Source organism: Fusarium mangiferae (genome assembly GCF_900044065.1).
Source record: "Fusarium mangiferae strain MRC7560 genome assembly, contig: FMAN_scaffold009, whole genome shotgun sequence".
Lineage (NCBI taxonomy): Eukaryota > Fungi > Ascomycota > Sordariomycetes > Hypocreales > Nectriaceae > Fusarium > Fusarium mangiferae.
The window spans coordinates 655,354-670,658 of NW_024573929.1; the positions used below are offsets into that span (position 1 = coordinate 655,354).

The 15,305-nt window shown below is 50.0% G+C and overlaps 3 protein-coding genes across 3 annotated transcripts; all 3 read right to left on the reverse strand.

Annotated features, from left to right (window-relative positions):
• Positions 1-1,555: 1,555 nt before the first annotated feature.
• On the reverse strand, positions 1,556-2,040 carry FMAN_12314 (uncharacterized protein; the record flags this gene model as incomplete). The annotated part of the gene is made up of 4 exons (XM_041834837.1): positions 1,556-1,659; positions 1,749-1,765; positions 1,826-1,932; positions 2,023-2,040. 4 exons carry the CDS (start codon positions 2,038-2,040, stop codon positions 1,556-1,558), a joined length of 246 nt encoding a protein of 81 aa, XP_041685061.1.
• An 8,423-nt stretch (positions 2,041-10,463) lies between these two features.
• On the reverse strand, positions 10,464-12,004 carry FMAN_12315 (uncharacterized protein; the record flags this gene model as incomplete). Its single annotated transcript, XM_041834838.1, has 2 exons — positions 10,464-11,542; positions 11,692-12,004. 2 exons carry the CDS (start codon positions 12,002-12,004, stop codon positions 10,464-10,466), a joined length of 1,392 nt encoding a protein of 463 aa, XP_041685062.1.
• A 1,512-nt stretch (positions 12,005-13,516) lies between these two features.
• Positions 13,517-14,764, reverse strand: FMAN_12316 (putative flavohemoglobin; the record flags this gene model as incomplete). The annotated part of the gene is made up of 1 exon (XM_041834839.1): positions 13,517-14,764. One exon carries the CDS (start codon positions 14,762-14,764, stop codon positions 13,517-13,519), a length of 1,248 nt encoding a protein of 415 aa, XP_041685063.1.
• Positions 14,765-15,305: the final 541 nt, after the last annotated feature.

The window sequence follows — 15,305 nt, forward strand, 5'->3', positions numbered from 1 at the left end:
TACCGTAATCTCTTGTACCTTTGTAATTTTTTCCCTGATTCAGTATAGAACTTCCCGGTTTTTTTCTGCTCTTTGCTTTTTCTTGTCTCAATCAATCAATCTAGCGCATTCTAATGCCCAAATGGCTGATCTTCGAAACGACCGCCTGCAAGTGCTTCGTCGTCTTGGGCGGATCAAAACTATCAAGGTATGCGAGAGCTGACAAGTTTACTAACAAGCAATATTCTAATATTTCATTTCCTGCGCCTAACAATATGCAACTATCTTGGGTAGTCTCAGCTGTGATCAGTAGTAAAGATAGGGTTGGTAAAGCAACAAAGTCCCCCATGCGCGACAATGTCGGGAGGGACTGAACAATAGGTAAAAAAAACGCCCATGCCATCGAGTATAGAGAAAGAAGGTGTAGTAGAAACCGGTTTCCAATCCAATCCCTTGAACCCCCTCCCAAGTGATATCTTTGATTCCCATAAATGCCCATTTCCATGCATGCACCAGTTAGTCCAACAAGGTAGTAGTTGAGTTTTAATAAAAAAAATAAGCGCGCCAAAAATAAAAAATAGTAGTCAAGACTCCTTCCCGTGCCAGATGTGGTTGGGTTGCTTCTTCTTCTCTCGAGAGATCAATCCAAGAGGTGTTGCTTGATAATAGGCTGCTCTGATGACGGTCATAAGACCTCTCATGCAGATAATCATCGGAGTAGCGCCCGAGGCTGGTGGTGTGGCGTCCAATGTCGAGATGAGGTCCGAGTTGATGGGTGAAAGTGCTTGTCCTGTGCGTGGCATCGACCCGACGACTGTACTGTAGGTAGAGCTCCGATGGCCTGAGCTCTCCCCTGTCGGTGGCGAAAAGATGCACATTGCAGGTGTCTGAGCGCTTTCTTCAGTGGCCCCCATCCCCCCAGCTTTCAGGCTCTCCTCGAGGGCTGGTCCCGGGCTGTCGATCGGACGCCATCCCCCCCAAAAAAGGTACCAAAGCTTCTGCCATGCTTGTAAACGCCTCTTGCGAGTCAAGAGAGGGACGAAGTGATCCCCATCCCACGTCGGCCAAAAGAACGGGTTTGCACCCAAAGAGCCGAATTCTTTTCCTTCCAGATAATAAGATGATAACAGTAAAAATGATGAACCAAATGCTTTCCTGCGCCTTTCCAAGGTATCGATAAACTGTACTTTTTTCTGTGTTTTTGTTGTTGTTCAATGCTGTATTTCGTTGATTCATATGTCCACCTCCGAGTTCACGGTTCTGAAGTGGGGGGTGCCATGTCTCACTTGAGACGACCACCTGGTTAAGCACATCGCTTGGCTTGATGAACTTGCAGACGTCGACTGTTCGTCTCGATGGAGGGATATCTCGGCACCACAGGCGAGAGAGAGACGAATGAGGTTGTATCCTGTTGTTTCGACTCATCCGAGATGTCGGGTTTCGTATGTGAGTTTATGTGTGTATGCGTATGTAGGGATGGATAGATAGGTGAAGAGTGCCGCCTTATTGGACTTTGGAGTGGCAGATCGGTTGGCGACATATCGAGGACTCGACCTGCGAGACGAATCGCTCGTTTTCATTGCGCACGAACTTGGGGGGAGTAGGACAAGCGTGACTCGGGACGTTGAATCAGCTTCGCCCATGGATGATTGCTGGGTTGTTGGCGTTCGCGGCAAGCAGCTAGAGAACTAATTAGTACGAGTTGATGCATCAAAAGTTGGCCGTCGGTGGAGAGCATCGAGTCGGGCCTTGGAAATGTTAAGACATACCACAAATGTCGTCACCCCTGTGGATATATGGTTAGTGACTGTTCATGTATGTTGTGGATATGGTTATGTTGACTCACCAGTACTGCTTGCTCACAATGGTGGGCGGACACCGACGTTCTGTCTCGATATACTTGGGACACCATGATTCTACCAGATGGTAGTGGTGTTGGCAGCTAAGTTCCTTCTATAAAATGGATTAGTATACATCTTGCATATAACCATTCTTTATCACCGTGATATGGTGTCTGGTGATATGTTGTATGTTCCGACTTACATAGATGTAGTTGCACATTGTGACAAACCCGACCAAGTTGTGTCGATTCTAAAAAATCGTGGACCAGGGTATAATGAGTATGTGAGTCGATCAGTCGAAGATGAGGATGGCCAGGCCCCGTGGTTATATATGTATATAATGGGCAACAGTAGTGAACCCGCCAAACTCTATATCAACAAGTGAGTGCAGGTAGTAGAGTAGCGTTCAAGGATGCTGCTGATGTTGGGTAGCAATGACGGGCGACAAGGTTCCTGCTAAGACGGACTACGGTACAATAACACACGCTGCAACGTCTTGGTCGAATTGGAAATGGCTTCGAGGAGGGGAATAAAGAAGTATTTAAAGACAGAGACAAGATGGACCCAGAACAACGGTACAGAGGCTAGAGAATCCCTACGGACGGGGCTCAAAAGGAAAAAGGTTGTTTATTATGTATAACTTCGACAAGAGAAAAGGGCCCTTCCATGCCATACATACCTAGGTGACCCCTGTTGACAGACAGCCCCCTGCCATCGAGGGAGCCATAGCAGCATCGCGAGCAAAGCACACCCTCTCTGTACGTACATTGAATAGAAGGGGGGGCGTGTTCTCCTGCTGCTAAAAGTTTTGATGGTGGCACTTCCATCTCTCTCCGAGAAACAAGGGATTGGGGGGGGTGGCTGTCTGGGGTTGTTTTTGCGAGCTGAAGAGCGGGAGGGAGTGAAACAGAGGGTGTGTGACTGGATAGAGTTGCAATGATTTGCGCATGCGTATGCATATATCGAGAGTGACCCGTTTACTGGGATCAACTGTTTTAATCTAAGGCGAAGCTATCCTCCACCTGGTAAAAAAGTCCCCCAAGAATTAAAGGCCACTCACTAGGTACTCACTGTCTGGTGAAACACACAGACCAATCTGCGAGCCCTCACGTCCCTCGGCGTCGGCGAAGTGAGGATGAGTTTTGGGTTCTGCAATTTATTTTAGTTTAGAGGAAGACCCTGAGAATGAATGTTTGATGGAGATGGATGAGTCACCGAGGGTTGGCCGAGGCACAGGCAAGACAACGGTCGATGCTATTCCCAAATGACATTTCTCGTTACGAATGAGTAAACGATAGAGTAGAAATCACTGTCGCATATGCCGAAACAGCACTGGCCTGTATGTATTACTGGGCTGGGGGATCTAAACTTGGACCCTTCCATTTCACTCCACCATAATATTCCAGAACCACCAATACCGCCGGCAATCCCCTTCCCCTCACGATGATGTTACAGCACGGCCATCCATCCATATCCATCTTGTATCAGGTAACAGCACATACAACCTCACATTAAGTCAACATGCTTGCTCGCTCGCTCTATGCCTTACCTCATGGATTGGGTACTCACCGCAATACTCTGCCACAGCACAGCACAGCATAGCATTCTCGTTAACTAGTCTCTAGAGCGAGGAAACTGTCTCCAGGGCGGAGCCGCCGTCTAACTCACCTTGGCCTTCAGGGTGCTGCGATCCACAATTTGAATCAGAACTGTCTCTGTCTGCCCGCCAGACCGCGCCCTCTGCTCTGCTGCTCGAAATATTTCGTGACGGTGAGCAGAACAAAAGGTCTTGGACCCTTGAAAAGGAAGACCAAAACGTCCCGCCTTACTCCACCGCGAGGGGAGCAGCACCTCAGCAACGATGACCGCCTCCAAAGCAAGCAATACCAGTAGTTACCTACCTACTCGACTCTCACCGTTTTATCTGATTGGGAGTTGCATCACCCGAGCAGACACGGGCCGTCGGGCACGTGGAAGCCTCCCTCAATGAGCCAACCCCTTCGTGTGATCAGCACGTTGTACTGCCTAGAGCGGGATGCAACACGACCGTTTTGAGGGGTCGAGACCTCTCTGATATTGCTTCTTTGGAGAGACCAAGTCAACTTTTGCTAGTCATGGCATGCCAATTAAGGAGACTCGTCATTATTCGGGCATCCCTTGACTGACCAGTCATCAAGGTAGGTAGGTAGGATGCTGTTTTGACTGGCTGCGATAATGCTGGTCTGGCTGAATCAATAATAGAAACATGGTCTATCTGATAAAGGGCCTGCCTGCCTGCCTGTCTGCGTCAATGCACATCACATCAATGTAGAAAAGATTTTCTTGTGCTGCATTGCGTGCAGGTCAGGTTAGTCTGGTTTACTGCGGTTCAGTGCACGGCCATGTTTTGTGTCATCCATCGCTGTCTATTCTACTGAGCGAGGGGATTTAATTAATTAAGTAATTACTCAGGTAATTAATTACAGCAAAATATGGATGACAGAGCGAGAGTGATATACCTGTCTGACCCACTGCCAACGTCTCAGTCCGTTCTAGACGTGCCCTGTCCGTAAAGTTCCATTGGACTTGGTTGATGAGCGACACTGGACGCTTGGACACTGACGCCATTCTCTGCTGGGCTGGGCTGGGCTTTCGTATGGATGGCCCCTGACGAATTTTAGAGGGCTCAAGTACCGTCGTGATTCCATGACACACATGTCCACTGCCGGGTATCACCATTCGGAGAATGACCTCGTTTCGTTGCCCAAAACGACTGGGAGAAAAAACAAGGCTGTCTGGGTCATATGGACTGAGCTTAGACTCCTACATACATATGACCCCATACACGACAGCATCGTGCATGGAGTTAGCATTTTAGCACGCATATTCTGGCGCTCTGCTCCACTGCACACGTGGGCGCAATGCCGGTAGCGGTATGTCCTGTCCTGTATTGTCCTGTCCTGGGCTGCTGTCGGCTTGTCACTCAGCCGAGACGTATCCGCTACCGAGAGTTTGATGAGAGATCCCGTAGCATAGCATTTACAGGGCTCGTAGTGGTGCAAGGCCCCTATAAGCTTGGCCTGCGATGCTGTTATCTAGGCGCACCCGACCTCAACCTTCACATTCACGAGGACCGATATCTTGTCGTCGCCAACAACTCATTCAACTACTGCACAATCTTTAAGCCTTTCACCCGCTGCCCTCCACGTGAGTTTTCTACTTTCCTAATGAGGAACCGGTCAACAAGTTTCGACATGGCTATGCACAAGTTTGAGCCAGGCCTCGCTGCAGGCCTACGCTGTCAAGCATGAGAATCCCACCAATTGCGGCTAAACGAGCACTCATCCTTGCTGCACTCTACAGGGGGTGTTTGTTCTGTTTATGTCAACGCTCATACATACATATCCCGATTCTTTTCGTATACATAAATTTTTTCTTGATTCATGACACAACCAAACACAGACCAGGTTTCAAAAAGGAGAAACACAGCACATACATACTCTCTCTCTTGCAATGCGTCATGTTCAAGACTAAACTTAGCGAAAAAAGCCTTCCGCCATCTTCTGGAATACATAATTTCCACAATCTCCACAGTCGATCCGACGCCGTCTCTTGGTTGATACCACACCGCTATCCAATCAGCCCTGCAAATCCAGATTTTCGTGCTCTCCATGGCAAATTATCTGCCAAGGGGGACTGACGGGTGAGTCCTCTTAGCCTCTACCGACTGGCTGGACGACTTTGCCCGGGACCTAGGAAATGCCCCCCGAGCAAGCCAGACATGACATGCTATGGAGACAACTTGTCTCCATACAACGGCCATGTCCAGCTGTAGCTTGTGTTTCTAGTCCCCCGAGACTATCGTCGTCTACTCCGTGAAGAGAAAAGGCTCCTCTTCGCTCAAACGCATTCAATCTTATCTGGACGATACTATTCATAATCGCCAATTCTTTCTTGGTTCTCGGGCTCGCTATCTGGTCAGTGAACTCCCCTGCCTCTGACGCCAAGTTCACCCTAGCCTGAAGAACCTGGCCTCTGTTGCAATCGTCAACTCTGCCAAACCATAATGCCACTCTTCACAGGGGGTTTGGCCAATCACGTCGGTCCCAGCTTTCTTCTTTGGCGTTCCCAGGACGCGGGCTCGGGCCTCGGGATGTTCTGCTTCTGGTGGGTGTGACAGTCCCAATCCCAGCCAAGTTCCAGGGCCAGGAGCCGGCTCTTCTGACTCTCTCTTTCTGCTGTGAGAGACTCCCCTTCGTCAATGCAAATGTTTCTCATGCAAGGGTGACGACACTCGGTATTCACTTCAGCTGTCAACTTACCCGAGCTACATACAGAAACACTTTGACATGTCTGTCTCACTTCCTACATGAACTGCTAAAATCTGACAAGCCAAACAAAACGGCCGAAGAGAAATGCAAAGCTTAAACGAGACAGAGTTTACTGACACCTATCAGGCTGGGCATGGGCCTGCAGGACGCCATCTTGAAGATCAAACTCACGGTGCGCTGTAGCCTCTGTGGGGAGAACTGTACATACCTTAGCATACATACCTGGTAACAGGAGCCATGCCCATCCTTCTGTAACCCTCGCCAGGTCCAGAAACCTGTAACCCTCCGAGGACCTCTGCGGTCATGTCTCGGAGCTATCTCTTTAACGAGGTCCTTCTCAGGCCAAGTCCGCCACGTTCATCCTTCAGCCTGGAGATGAACGGCGCTTCAAATCCAGTCCACTCTTGTCAGACCAGGATCGTGCGGATCTCTCGTTCTTCGTCATCACCTGTCCTATTATCTTGTTGCTGGTCTGAGCTGGTTACCAAGAGAAAGGTTTTCCCTTCCCTTTCCATTCCTCCGGGCAGATCATGTAATCCCGCCTCTGCCGGGAAATCACACAGAGTGGAACTCGTTCGCCCTGGATCAAATCAACTGACTGGTTACCGAGCGCCTGGGTACGAACGATGAGACAACAAACGAGGAAACACCAGTCATTCCATCAGAGACGAAAAAAAAGGGGAGATTTGTCTCGGCTGGTTTTGCCCCGGCGTAGTCGGGCCAGACACAACAAGGCACTCGTAACTTGCTAGCGTATATGGATAACTGCGCATGCAATAAGCAGATACGAAGGCGAATGTTGCTTCAATAACACTTCACGCAAGAGGTGTGTGGATTTGTTACTCAGCAAACACTAATGTAAATAATGCAGACCGCTCTTTGACAGCTGTACGATGTCAACAACGCATGCATTGTGCATATGGAGACAATGCAGGTCTTGACAGTCTCGAACTTGGAGGCCTTTTCGCATCACGAAAACCCCGATATCTCGAACTTCGATGAAGCAGAAAATTCTTTACGCGGAAACCGCCAGGGCCGCTTCAAGCGCTGACGGGTAGAGATGCAAGGCACAAGCACAACCTGTCAACCCCAGACTTGGCACGTTACTTAACAAGGAGTGTGTCCGTGGCTTTTCTGTTCTCTGCGGAATTATCCCCGCTGCACAGTAGATTTGCGGAACCACCAGAGAGGTGAACTTGGTCGCTAAACTCACCGGTTTTACTAGTCGCCGCCAAGTTCACATGAGTTGCAGAAGTGCTTTATGATGGTTGCTTTGCGGGCGGCTTCTGGACCGGGCCGGGTGATGATAGGTTTAGGCATCATGCCATTCTTGATTGAAGATTTTGTTTCTCTTCTGCATTTGATGATCGTATTCGGTGTGAGTTTAGAGAGAGCTTGGGAGAGATGGAAGAGCCGGGACTGCGAATACCCTACATCGGATACATACGTGAAAGAGTCACTAGGATTAGTCTTTTGATGAAGTGACTCCGGCGCCTTGCGAAGGACAGGGAATTGATCATGCTATGACTTTCTTCTAACGAGACAGTCGCTCTACCGTTCACGCCCTATATGACCGGCCTACAGCGTATCAACATATCATGATAGGCAGATCTCGCCCAGGAACTCGTCATGATGATTCTGGCGTGAGCATCCATGCATTGCAACAAGGTGCAGTTACCAGTAACCTGGTTTATCATGATTCTTCAAGGATGATCGCAAAGGAAGCGATATTTGCGATGCAACATAGGCAACAGAGGGAAGTGAACCGAGAGTCTATGTGCCAGAGACTGTTTCTGGGCATCTTGAAGAGTTACTCTACCCACACCATTCGGCAGATGTCTCACCAGAGGCATAAAAGTATACATCTCGGCCGAGGAGGATAAAAAGCAATACTCTATAGACGGGCACAAAGTTGGCCTATCGTAGATTGATTGTCCCCCATGTCATGATGGAATCCTTGTCTCGCACCAAGCCTGCGGAACCGTTCTGCTGGAAATTGGCGAGATGGCGCAGAATGTAAAACCGCATGGTCCTGATCGCGGTCTTTGCCATCAAGAGACAGGCAGATTCTTCTCCCTGTGAGACAAAAAAGGTGCTCTCTTTGGGAGGGCCTATGCTCAAAACAAGACAGGACAGGGGTGTCTTGAGCGCAGAAAGGGAGAGACAGGATGGGGATCCTGACATTTCTGTCGCACATGCCTCTTCAGGAAAAGAAGGGTCCGGATATTTTCACTTTGGAGGAGAAAGAGACTCGAGTTGGTTTGGGTTGGGCATCAAGATCTTCAGAGGTATATCCACAGCTAAATCCCGAGGCAATGGACATCTGTGGGACTTTGCCTGGATCGGAAAGAGTTTACCCATTACCAAGCCGTTGGGTGAAAGCTTAATTTCATTCGTTCTATTACCGTGAGGTTATTAATTATTTCTCTCTCTGCCCTTTCGTTTCACGAGATTTGTTGCTTGGCTTGGCTTGGCTTGGCTTTACTAGACTGGAGACAGAGAGAGAGAGCCGACGTGAAGTGGGATGGCTCGCGGCTGTGCCGTTCTCGGCGTCGGGGTCTAGTAACGTTCCGTGTAGCGAAAATACGTCCCTTGCTTATGAAGACTTCCAATGGGGTTTGATATCGAGGGTATGTACTGGATGCCATGGCCTGCGGATGGATGCATAGTTACGCAGGTAACAGAGAGAGTAATGTACATACTGTACTGTAGAGCTGATGACGACTCAGTGGGGGGCGTGTATCTGTTACAGCTCAGGTCAGGTCAGGTCAGTCTACATATTATCTGCCGGTGAAGGATTGGTTCGATTCGGTTCATTCATTCACCGTCTGTCACTTGTCAGTTTCGATGGGGACGGAAAGCCAGGAGCAGGAGGTTTTAAGTTAAGTTATGCTACTTACGTGCATGGAAATGAATGCACGTCTTGATAAGTGCATCTCGGGTCAGACGTTCCGAAGACGCCTTGGATAGTTTCGTGCGAATTATACTCTCTTGGGAGTAGGAAAAACGTCGTAACGGTAAGTCTCTGGGCCAATAAACGCGTTAAAGTCATAGCGCTCTTTCAGCGACTGGCGTGAGGTGAGGTGAGGTGAGGTGAGTTGAGATTGATAGAAGGCCTTCTCGTACTTGTACCCCTGTCACATCGTGTAGGTTGGCGATCAAACCTTTCCAAGGATGGATCGTAACGGCATTCCTATTCCATTTCAGCCATTTGCTTTGTTATATGCACACATTGTCATAGCGATGTCGATTATCGACCACAAAGCAGGGCCTGTTATGTTTCATCGCCCGCTCGTTAATTGGGGGCGTCACCAAGACACGGGTTGAGAGGGAGAGTCAGCGAGTCGAGTCGTAAACTCAAAATAGACAGGGCAGGGCGTGTGCTGTTAGAGTTTGCAGGGATACTCAAACGGGCAAAACTGACGATGCTACTGGGCGTTAGGTGGTTTAGTGTCGGCACATCCCTCACCCAAGCACCTGTCTACGAGGAGCCTTCTAGAGTCTCGGTCCCAATCAGATACCGCTGAGGACCTCTGTGGCCTTGTGTCGGATGCATCGTTGGCTTCCCCTAGCGGGCACGTTTGACAATGGCAGACTCGACGTCCTCGTGTCTTCCACTGGGTACGGTAGCCAGCTGCCCTGGCCCTGCCCTGCCCTACCAGGCCTTGCGATAGTTGCAGTTACAGTTGCTCTAGTTAAACGAGACGTGGGGAGGGTTGCAATTGCGAGGTTCGGTCATATGCGAGGCTTTGATGAGAGTCAGTCAGTCCCTCCCTCTTGTTGTCTCTTTTCTCGTCGCGATGCGGATTGCCAATGACAAACTTCGGAGGCCACGCCGCGCGGGAATAGAGGCTAGCAGCTAGGGATTTTCAGGGCCCTGAGGATCAAATTCCTGTCTGGGAAATCCGAAGATGAGCGGCATATGATTTGCGCTGTTCCAGATCTCTGGGTCAGTTGGGCATGAATTGGGCTTCAACTTCGACGACGAAAAGATTGCCACTCTGAGAAAATGGGAATTGTTGGGTAAAATAGGGGATTTTGATGAGAGATGATGGAAGTCTGGTGTTTCATGAATGTGCTTGTGAAGTTTCTGCGTTATTGCCCCTGATTTCGTAGAGTTGAGGCTTGGTATGCTCGTAAGCCTCCTCACAGACTCTCGACACTTGGTGATGTGTGCTTGTCTCAGTGAAAAACGATGGTATGTATTAGTGAATTGCTTCTTGAGGCCTCCTCCATCTTGAAACAGAACAGTTGAAGCCCCTATACCGATACTGCATCCATCGCCAGCCCAGTTCCCTATCCAACTCGTGCCCTCTCCTCAGGTCACTGCCCCCTATGAATCTATCAAAGGCTCTATCTCACTCCGCAACTCAACCAGATGCTTCGCCAAAGCCTCCTCGCGATCCCGAAACGCCTGAAAAGACACATCCACAACTCCCGCGAACATGGACGCTGCGTTCCCAGCCCCTGACCACCGCGCCGTCGAACCTCTCAGACGAGATAAGAACTCCTCTGCTAGCTGGATCGTGAGAGACATCTGCAGAAATGGAGACGACTCTACAGCGAAGGATCCCACCGTCACGGCGGGTAGTTTCCAGAAGCTGAAGGTCGTACCTGTGCCTGTCTGTGTTGCTAGCTCTGTGTGTACGAGGCTGAAGACTCGTTGATACATGTCGAGCAGACGCACGTATGTTGACAAGATGAACATGGCATTGCCCGGATCACTCCCATCAATAGTAGAGTGATGCATCTTACTCCCATCATTGTTGGAAGGTGGTTTCTCAAGAATATCAGCAACACGTCGCGTGAGCTTGAACATATCCTCAATGGGAAACCCCTGACTTCTAAACCTCTCATCAACAGGACGACCCATCAGCGGTCCATCCTGGGGAGAAGGCAAAGCGGACGCCAGGTCCAGCAGCCGGGCGTTTATGTCAGACAACTGCGCCATCCAGTGAATCTGGGGAACCTCGTGCTGCTGCAGCGGCGACAAGTCAGCGTCGTGGCGGAGGGTGATCTGTCTGGGCCTAGGCCTATTACTCCTCTGCTGCTGCTTCGACTGCGTGCGTGACGCGCGCTTGTCAGAGGTGCTGCTGTGCTCAGGTGCACAGCTCAGGGGCACGACGTGCTGTTGGTGAAGGGCGTCACGCTCTGGTGCAACTTCACCCGGCGGCTGGTGATAAGGGTGTTCAGGTGGCTGCTGGTGCTGGTAGAGAGGTGCAGGTTCCCAGAATACAGGACGAGTTCCGGGGAACTCGGAGTGAGATAAATACTGAGGATTTGTGAAGAAGGCGAGCTGCTGGTCGAAGGTGAAGGCAAAGTCGGTGCTGTCGACTACAGGGTCGGGTGAGACAGGGACAGGGACGGAGACGGGGAGGATATGACTCGTAGACGTCAAGCTGAGGCTGTTGTCTGTGTCCGTGTGTGTATGGGTATGGGTATTGGTATTGTTATTGGGTATTATTGACACCGCTGCTTCTCCTTGACTCGGCTGTGAGTCGGTTGCATCCAAGACAGAAGAAATAAGAGGGCGATAAAGCAGAATGGTAGGGGGCACGTACCCGCGTCGGGTGAGACAAGACTCGGATCCTCTTGACTGTCTGTCCGTCGTCGTTTCGGCGAGCGGCGTCCACTCGAAGTAGTAGTAAGAGAAGAAGTCGTCCCGTTATCGACAAACTGTTGCTGCTGCTGCTGCTGCTGTTGCTGACTTTCCGCAAGCTGCTGCTGGTTCTTCCTATACCGTAGCGACGGACTAGACTTGCACTCCGTCTTGAGTCTGACGCACCGCTCGCACGCCTCGTCGTTATATCGTTTGCAGCTGAGTTTCTGCGCGTGGCAGCGATCACAAGCTTTCCGATGAACTGTCTCTGCCATGACATGAAACTTTTTTTTATTTTTCGAACAGCGGCAAAGAAATAAGGGGAACAAAGATGGGCGGTTTATAGAAAGGAGGGATGGAAGAATTGAGTGATGCTGCATTTTGTTTTTGGTGGCACAGTAACAGCTCTTCCCACACTTTGTGAATTAGGAAGAGGAGGAGGAGATGGGAAGGAAAAGAGGCTCATGCATGGACTCGCCTACGGAGCGTGTCGTGCTGCATCGAGGATCCTGTAGCTTTTGCCAGTGAGGCGGTTCCGATGCTGTCGGTATCCTCGTCGTGAGACCTTGTCAGGGGTATCCGATCCAATGGATCGGCGTCGATGAGCAAGATGAAGCAGATGAGAATCTGCTATGTATGTCTCGACGCCATACCTTGAGATATCATCAAGTGGAAGATATCAAACTCACTACTTTGAATCAAGCACTCATATCAAGTCAGAACCAGCTCCATTCTTCATTATCATCAAAGTCTCTCATCAATCTCAACAAGCGGTGGCGTCTCTTCCCTTCTCTGCAATGTATCACAACAGCACGCCTTGTGCTCCTCGACCATGTGGTGCAACACGAGGCACGTCTTTCCCTGCTAGCCCTGTCCTTACAGAAAGCCTCGTTTGGGCCTTTCCCTTTTTCTTCACCGCAGATTTGAGAAAGAGGCTTGATTGATATATCGGTTCGACGGTGTGCTTCATTGGAGGGTAGTTCGGCGAGCTGCAGTTGCGTGGAGGCGAAGAAGACGAAAGCGATTTGTTGATGAGTTGAGTCAAATATTGCGATTGTGGCAAGTCACTGGTTTGAACGGTAGTATTGTTCTTTTTTGGCTGATATTTCTTCCAAGCTGTCCTCTGTATGGCCCTCTACTCTCTTGTAACAACCTGCATACAACCACACCACTTCCTATGATCACTTCTCATGACATCTCCCATCATATCACCTCAGATCATGCCCATTCTCCACCGATAACTAATACGTAATACCTCACCAACTCAATCTCGATCGGTTCATCATCCGATCTCATCCCCACAGACAAGGGTATCAATATTTACTTTTTCTCCCCCATCATCGTTTAAAGTGACTGCATACAACGTCGTCCACAAACAGGCGAGACATTGGACGGTGGCGTCCAGTCGTAACTCAAGCCTTGCCTGGGAAGATAAAACACACACACACACACACACACATGTTGTCGCTATTGTCTCTCGTTACTTTTACTCGTGGCTCGTCTCACTGTACTACACGTGATACTAACACGTCGGCTATTTACCAAGACACTCTCTTAAGTTCTTCACGTTGGATATTATCGAGCCAGAAGCGAATGAAGATTAGGTTGAATAATTCTTTTTTGTTTTTGAGGGTGGTATCTGGTATCTAGTATATGCACTCTTTCTTCAATCTGAGCAAACAAAACATACCGCTGCAAAAAGCACAGCAGATCCTCAACGCCCTCGACATGCCAGACAATAAACCGATTAAATAAAAGGAAACCCATCATATGTAGCGCATCACTTTTTAAATATCACCAGTCTTAAAGAGCTCGAGGTGCTGGCGCTCACGGGGAACACCGTTCTCTTCGAGGAATGCCCTGACATTGACCATCCAGTCCTCAGGTCCGCAGATGTAGTACTCAGCATCAGCGTTGTCGAGCTGGAGAAGCTGTTCCTTCTGGAGCTTGGCAAGGTCGATCTTGCCCTTGAAGTCGTACTGGTCACCCTCCTTGACGTCCTCGAGGAAGATCTTGGCGGTGATGTTCTCGTGCTTGTTAGCAGAGTCAAGAACATGGGGAACGAAGCAGGTAGAGCCAGAGTAGCGAGCACCGTGGATCCAAGTGATAGGTCGTGAGGCGGTCGGGGACTGGAGAACTGAGTCGAGGATGGAGACGAGAGGAGTGGCGCCAACACCGGCGGAGAGGAGAACAAGAGGCTTTTTGGCAGCAGAAGTGTCGGCAGGGTCGAGGGAGAACTCTCCAGCAGGAGGGCTCAGCTCAAGCTCGTCACCGACGTTGTAACGATTGTGAAGTCTTGTGGAGAGAAGACCAGCAATCTTGCCAGCAGCGAGATCCTCAACAGCAGGCTCCTCAGTAGGACCCTGAAGCTTGACACTGATGCGGTAGTGGCCGGTGCCAGGAGCCTCGCTCAGACTGAACTGACGGCTCTGGAGAAGACCATCAAGCTCAGGGATGGGAATTTGCACGCTGACGTATTGTCCGGGGAGGAACTTGGGCAGAGACTTGCCATCAGTAGGCTCAAGGTAGAAGCTAGTAACAGAGTCGTTCTCAGCCTCCTTCTTGACAATCTTGAACTTGCGCCACGAGTTCCATTCGCCTGCAGCCTCGTACATCTGACCCTCGCGCTGAATGAAGATATCAGCGAGCTGGCCATAAGCAGCAACCCAAGCGTCCTTGATCTCAGTCGTCAAAGCAGAACCGAGAACCTCGCCAATGGCACCGATGAGATGTGTGCCAACGATGGGGTAGTGCTCTGGCTTGATGAAGAGAGAAACGTGCTTGTGAGCAATGCGCTCAACGGCGTGGGAGAGCTTGCCAAGGTCGTCGATATATGTAGCGTAGGCGAGGACAGAGTTGGCGAGAGCGGCTTGTTGAGCTCCAGTCTGCTGGTTTCGTAGAGAGAAGTAGTTCTTGAGCTCAGGGTGAGCGCCGAGCATGTTGCGGTAGAAAGTGGTGGTGATAGTCTTGCCATGCTCCTTCAGGATGGGAGCAGTTGACTTCACAATTGCTACTTGTGCTGCGGTGAGAGCCATTGTGTACTGTTTGTTTGGCGTTGAAGAGATGTGAGGAAGAGTTGAGAGGCTGTTGTAGTGTTGATATACTAGATGATGCCGAGAATAATGTCGTCAAACTGGCCATCCTTTAGACTCTTTATATACCAGGCCGGAGAACCAGTCATGGCGCGGAGAAAGAACATTACGCTCTTCATGACTCTCAAGGCCAAGCATCATGCCATGCGAAAAGAATAGCTCATGGACCCGAATACAGCGCCGTTCGCCGTGTGGGTTCCTGGATCACGGTCCGATCTTGATAGTGGTCTGATGGTTTTGGTTAGAGCATCTCCGCGGGGTGAGCCGCACGTCACCGGGATTGGCGTTGGGGCTTCTTTTTTTGGATACCGTTTTTTATGTTAGTTACTGCATTCGTTAATATGTTTCGTCGGATCCAGACTGATGGAAATGCAGGGCCCAACTATATCCCCAGGCTTGACGTTCCTTTCATGCTAATGCCCCGCCGTCTTGCGTGTAAGTTTGAGAGAGGCAGGGTAGAGCAGAGACGATCAAACACCCCTGT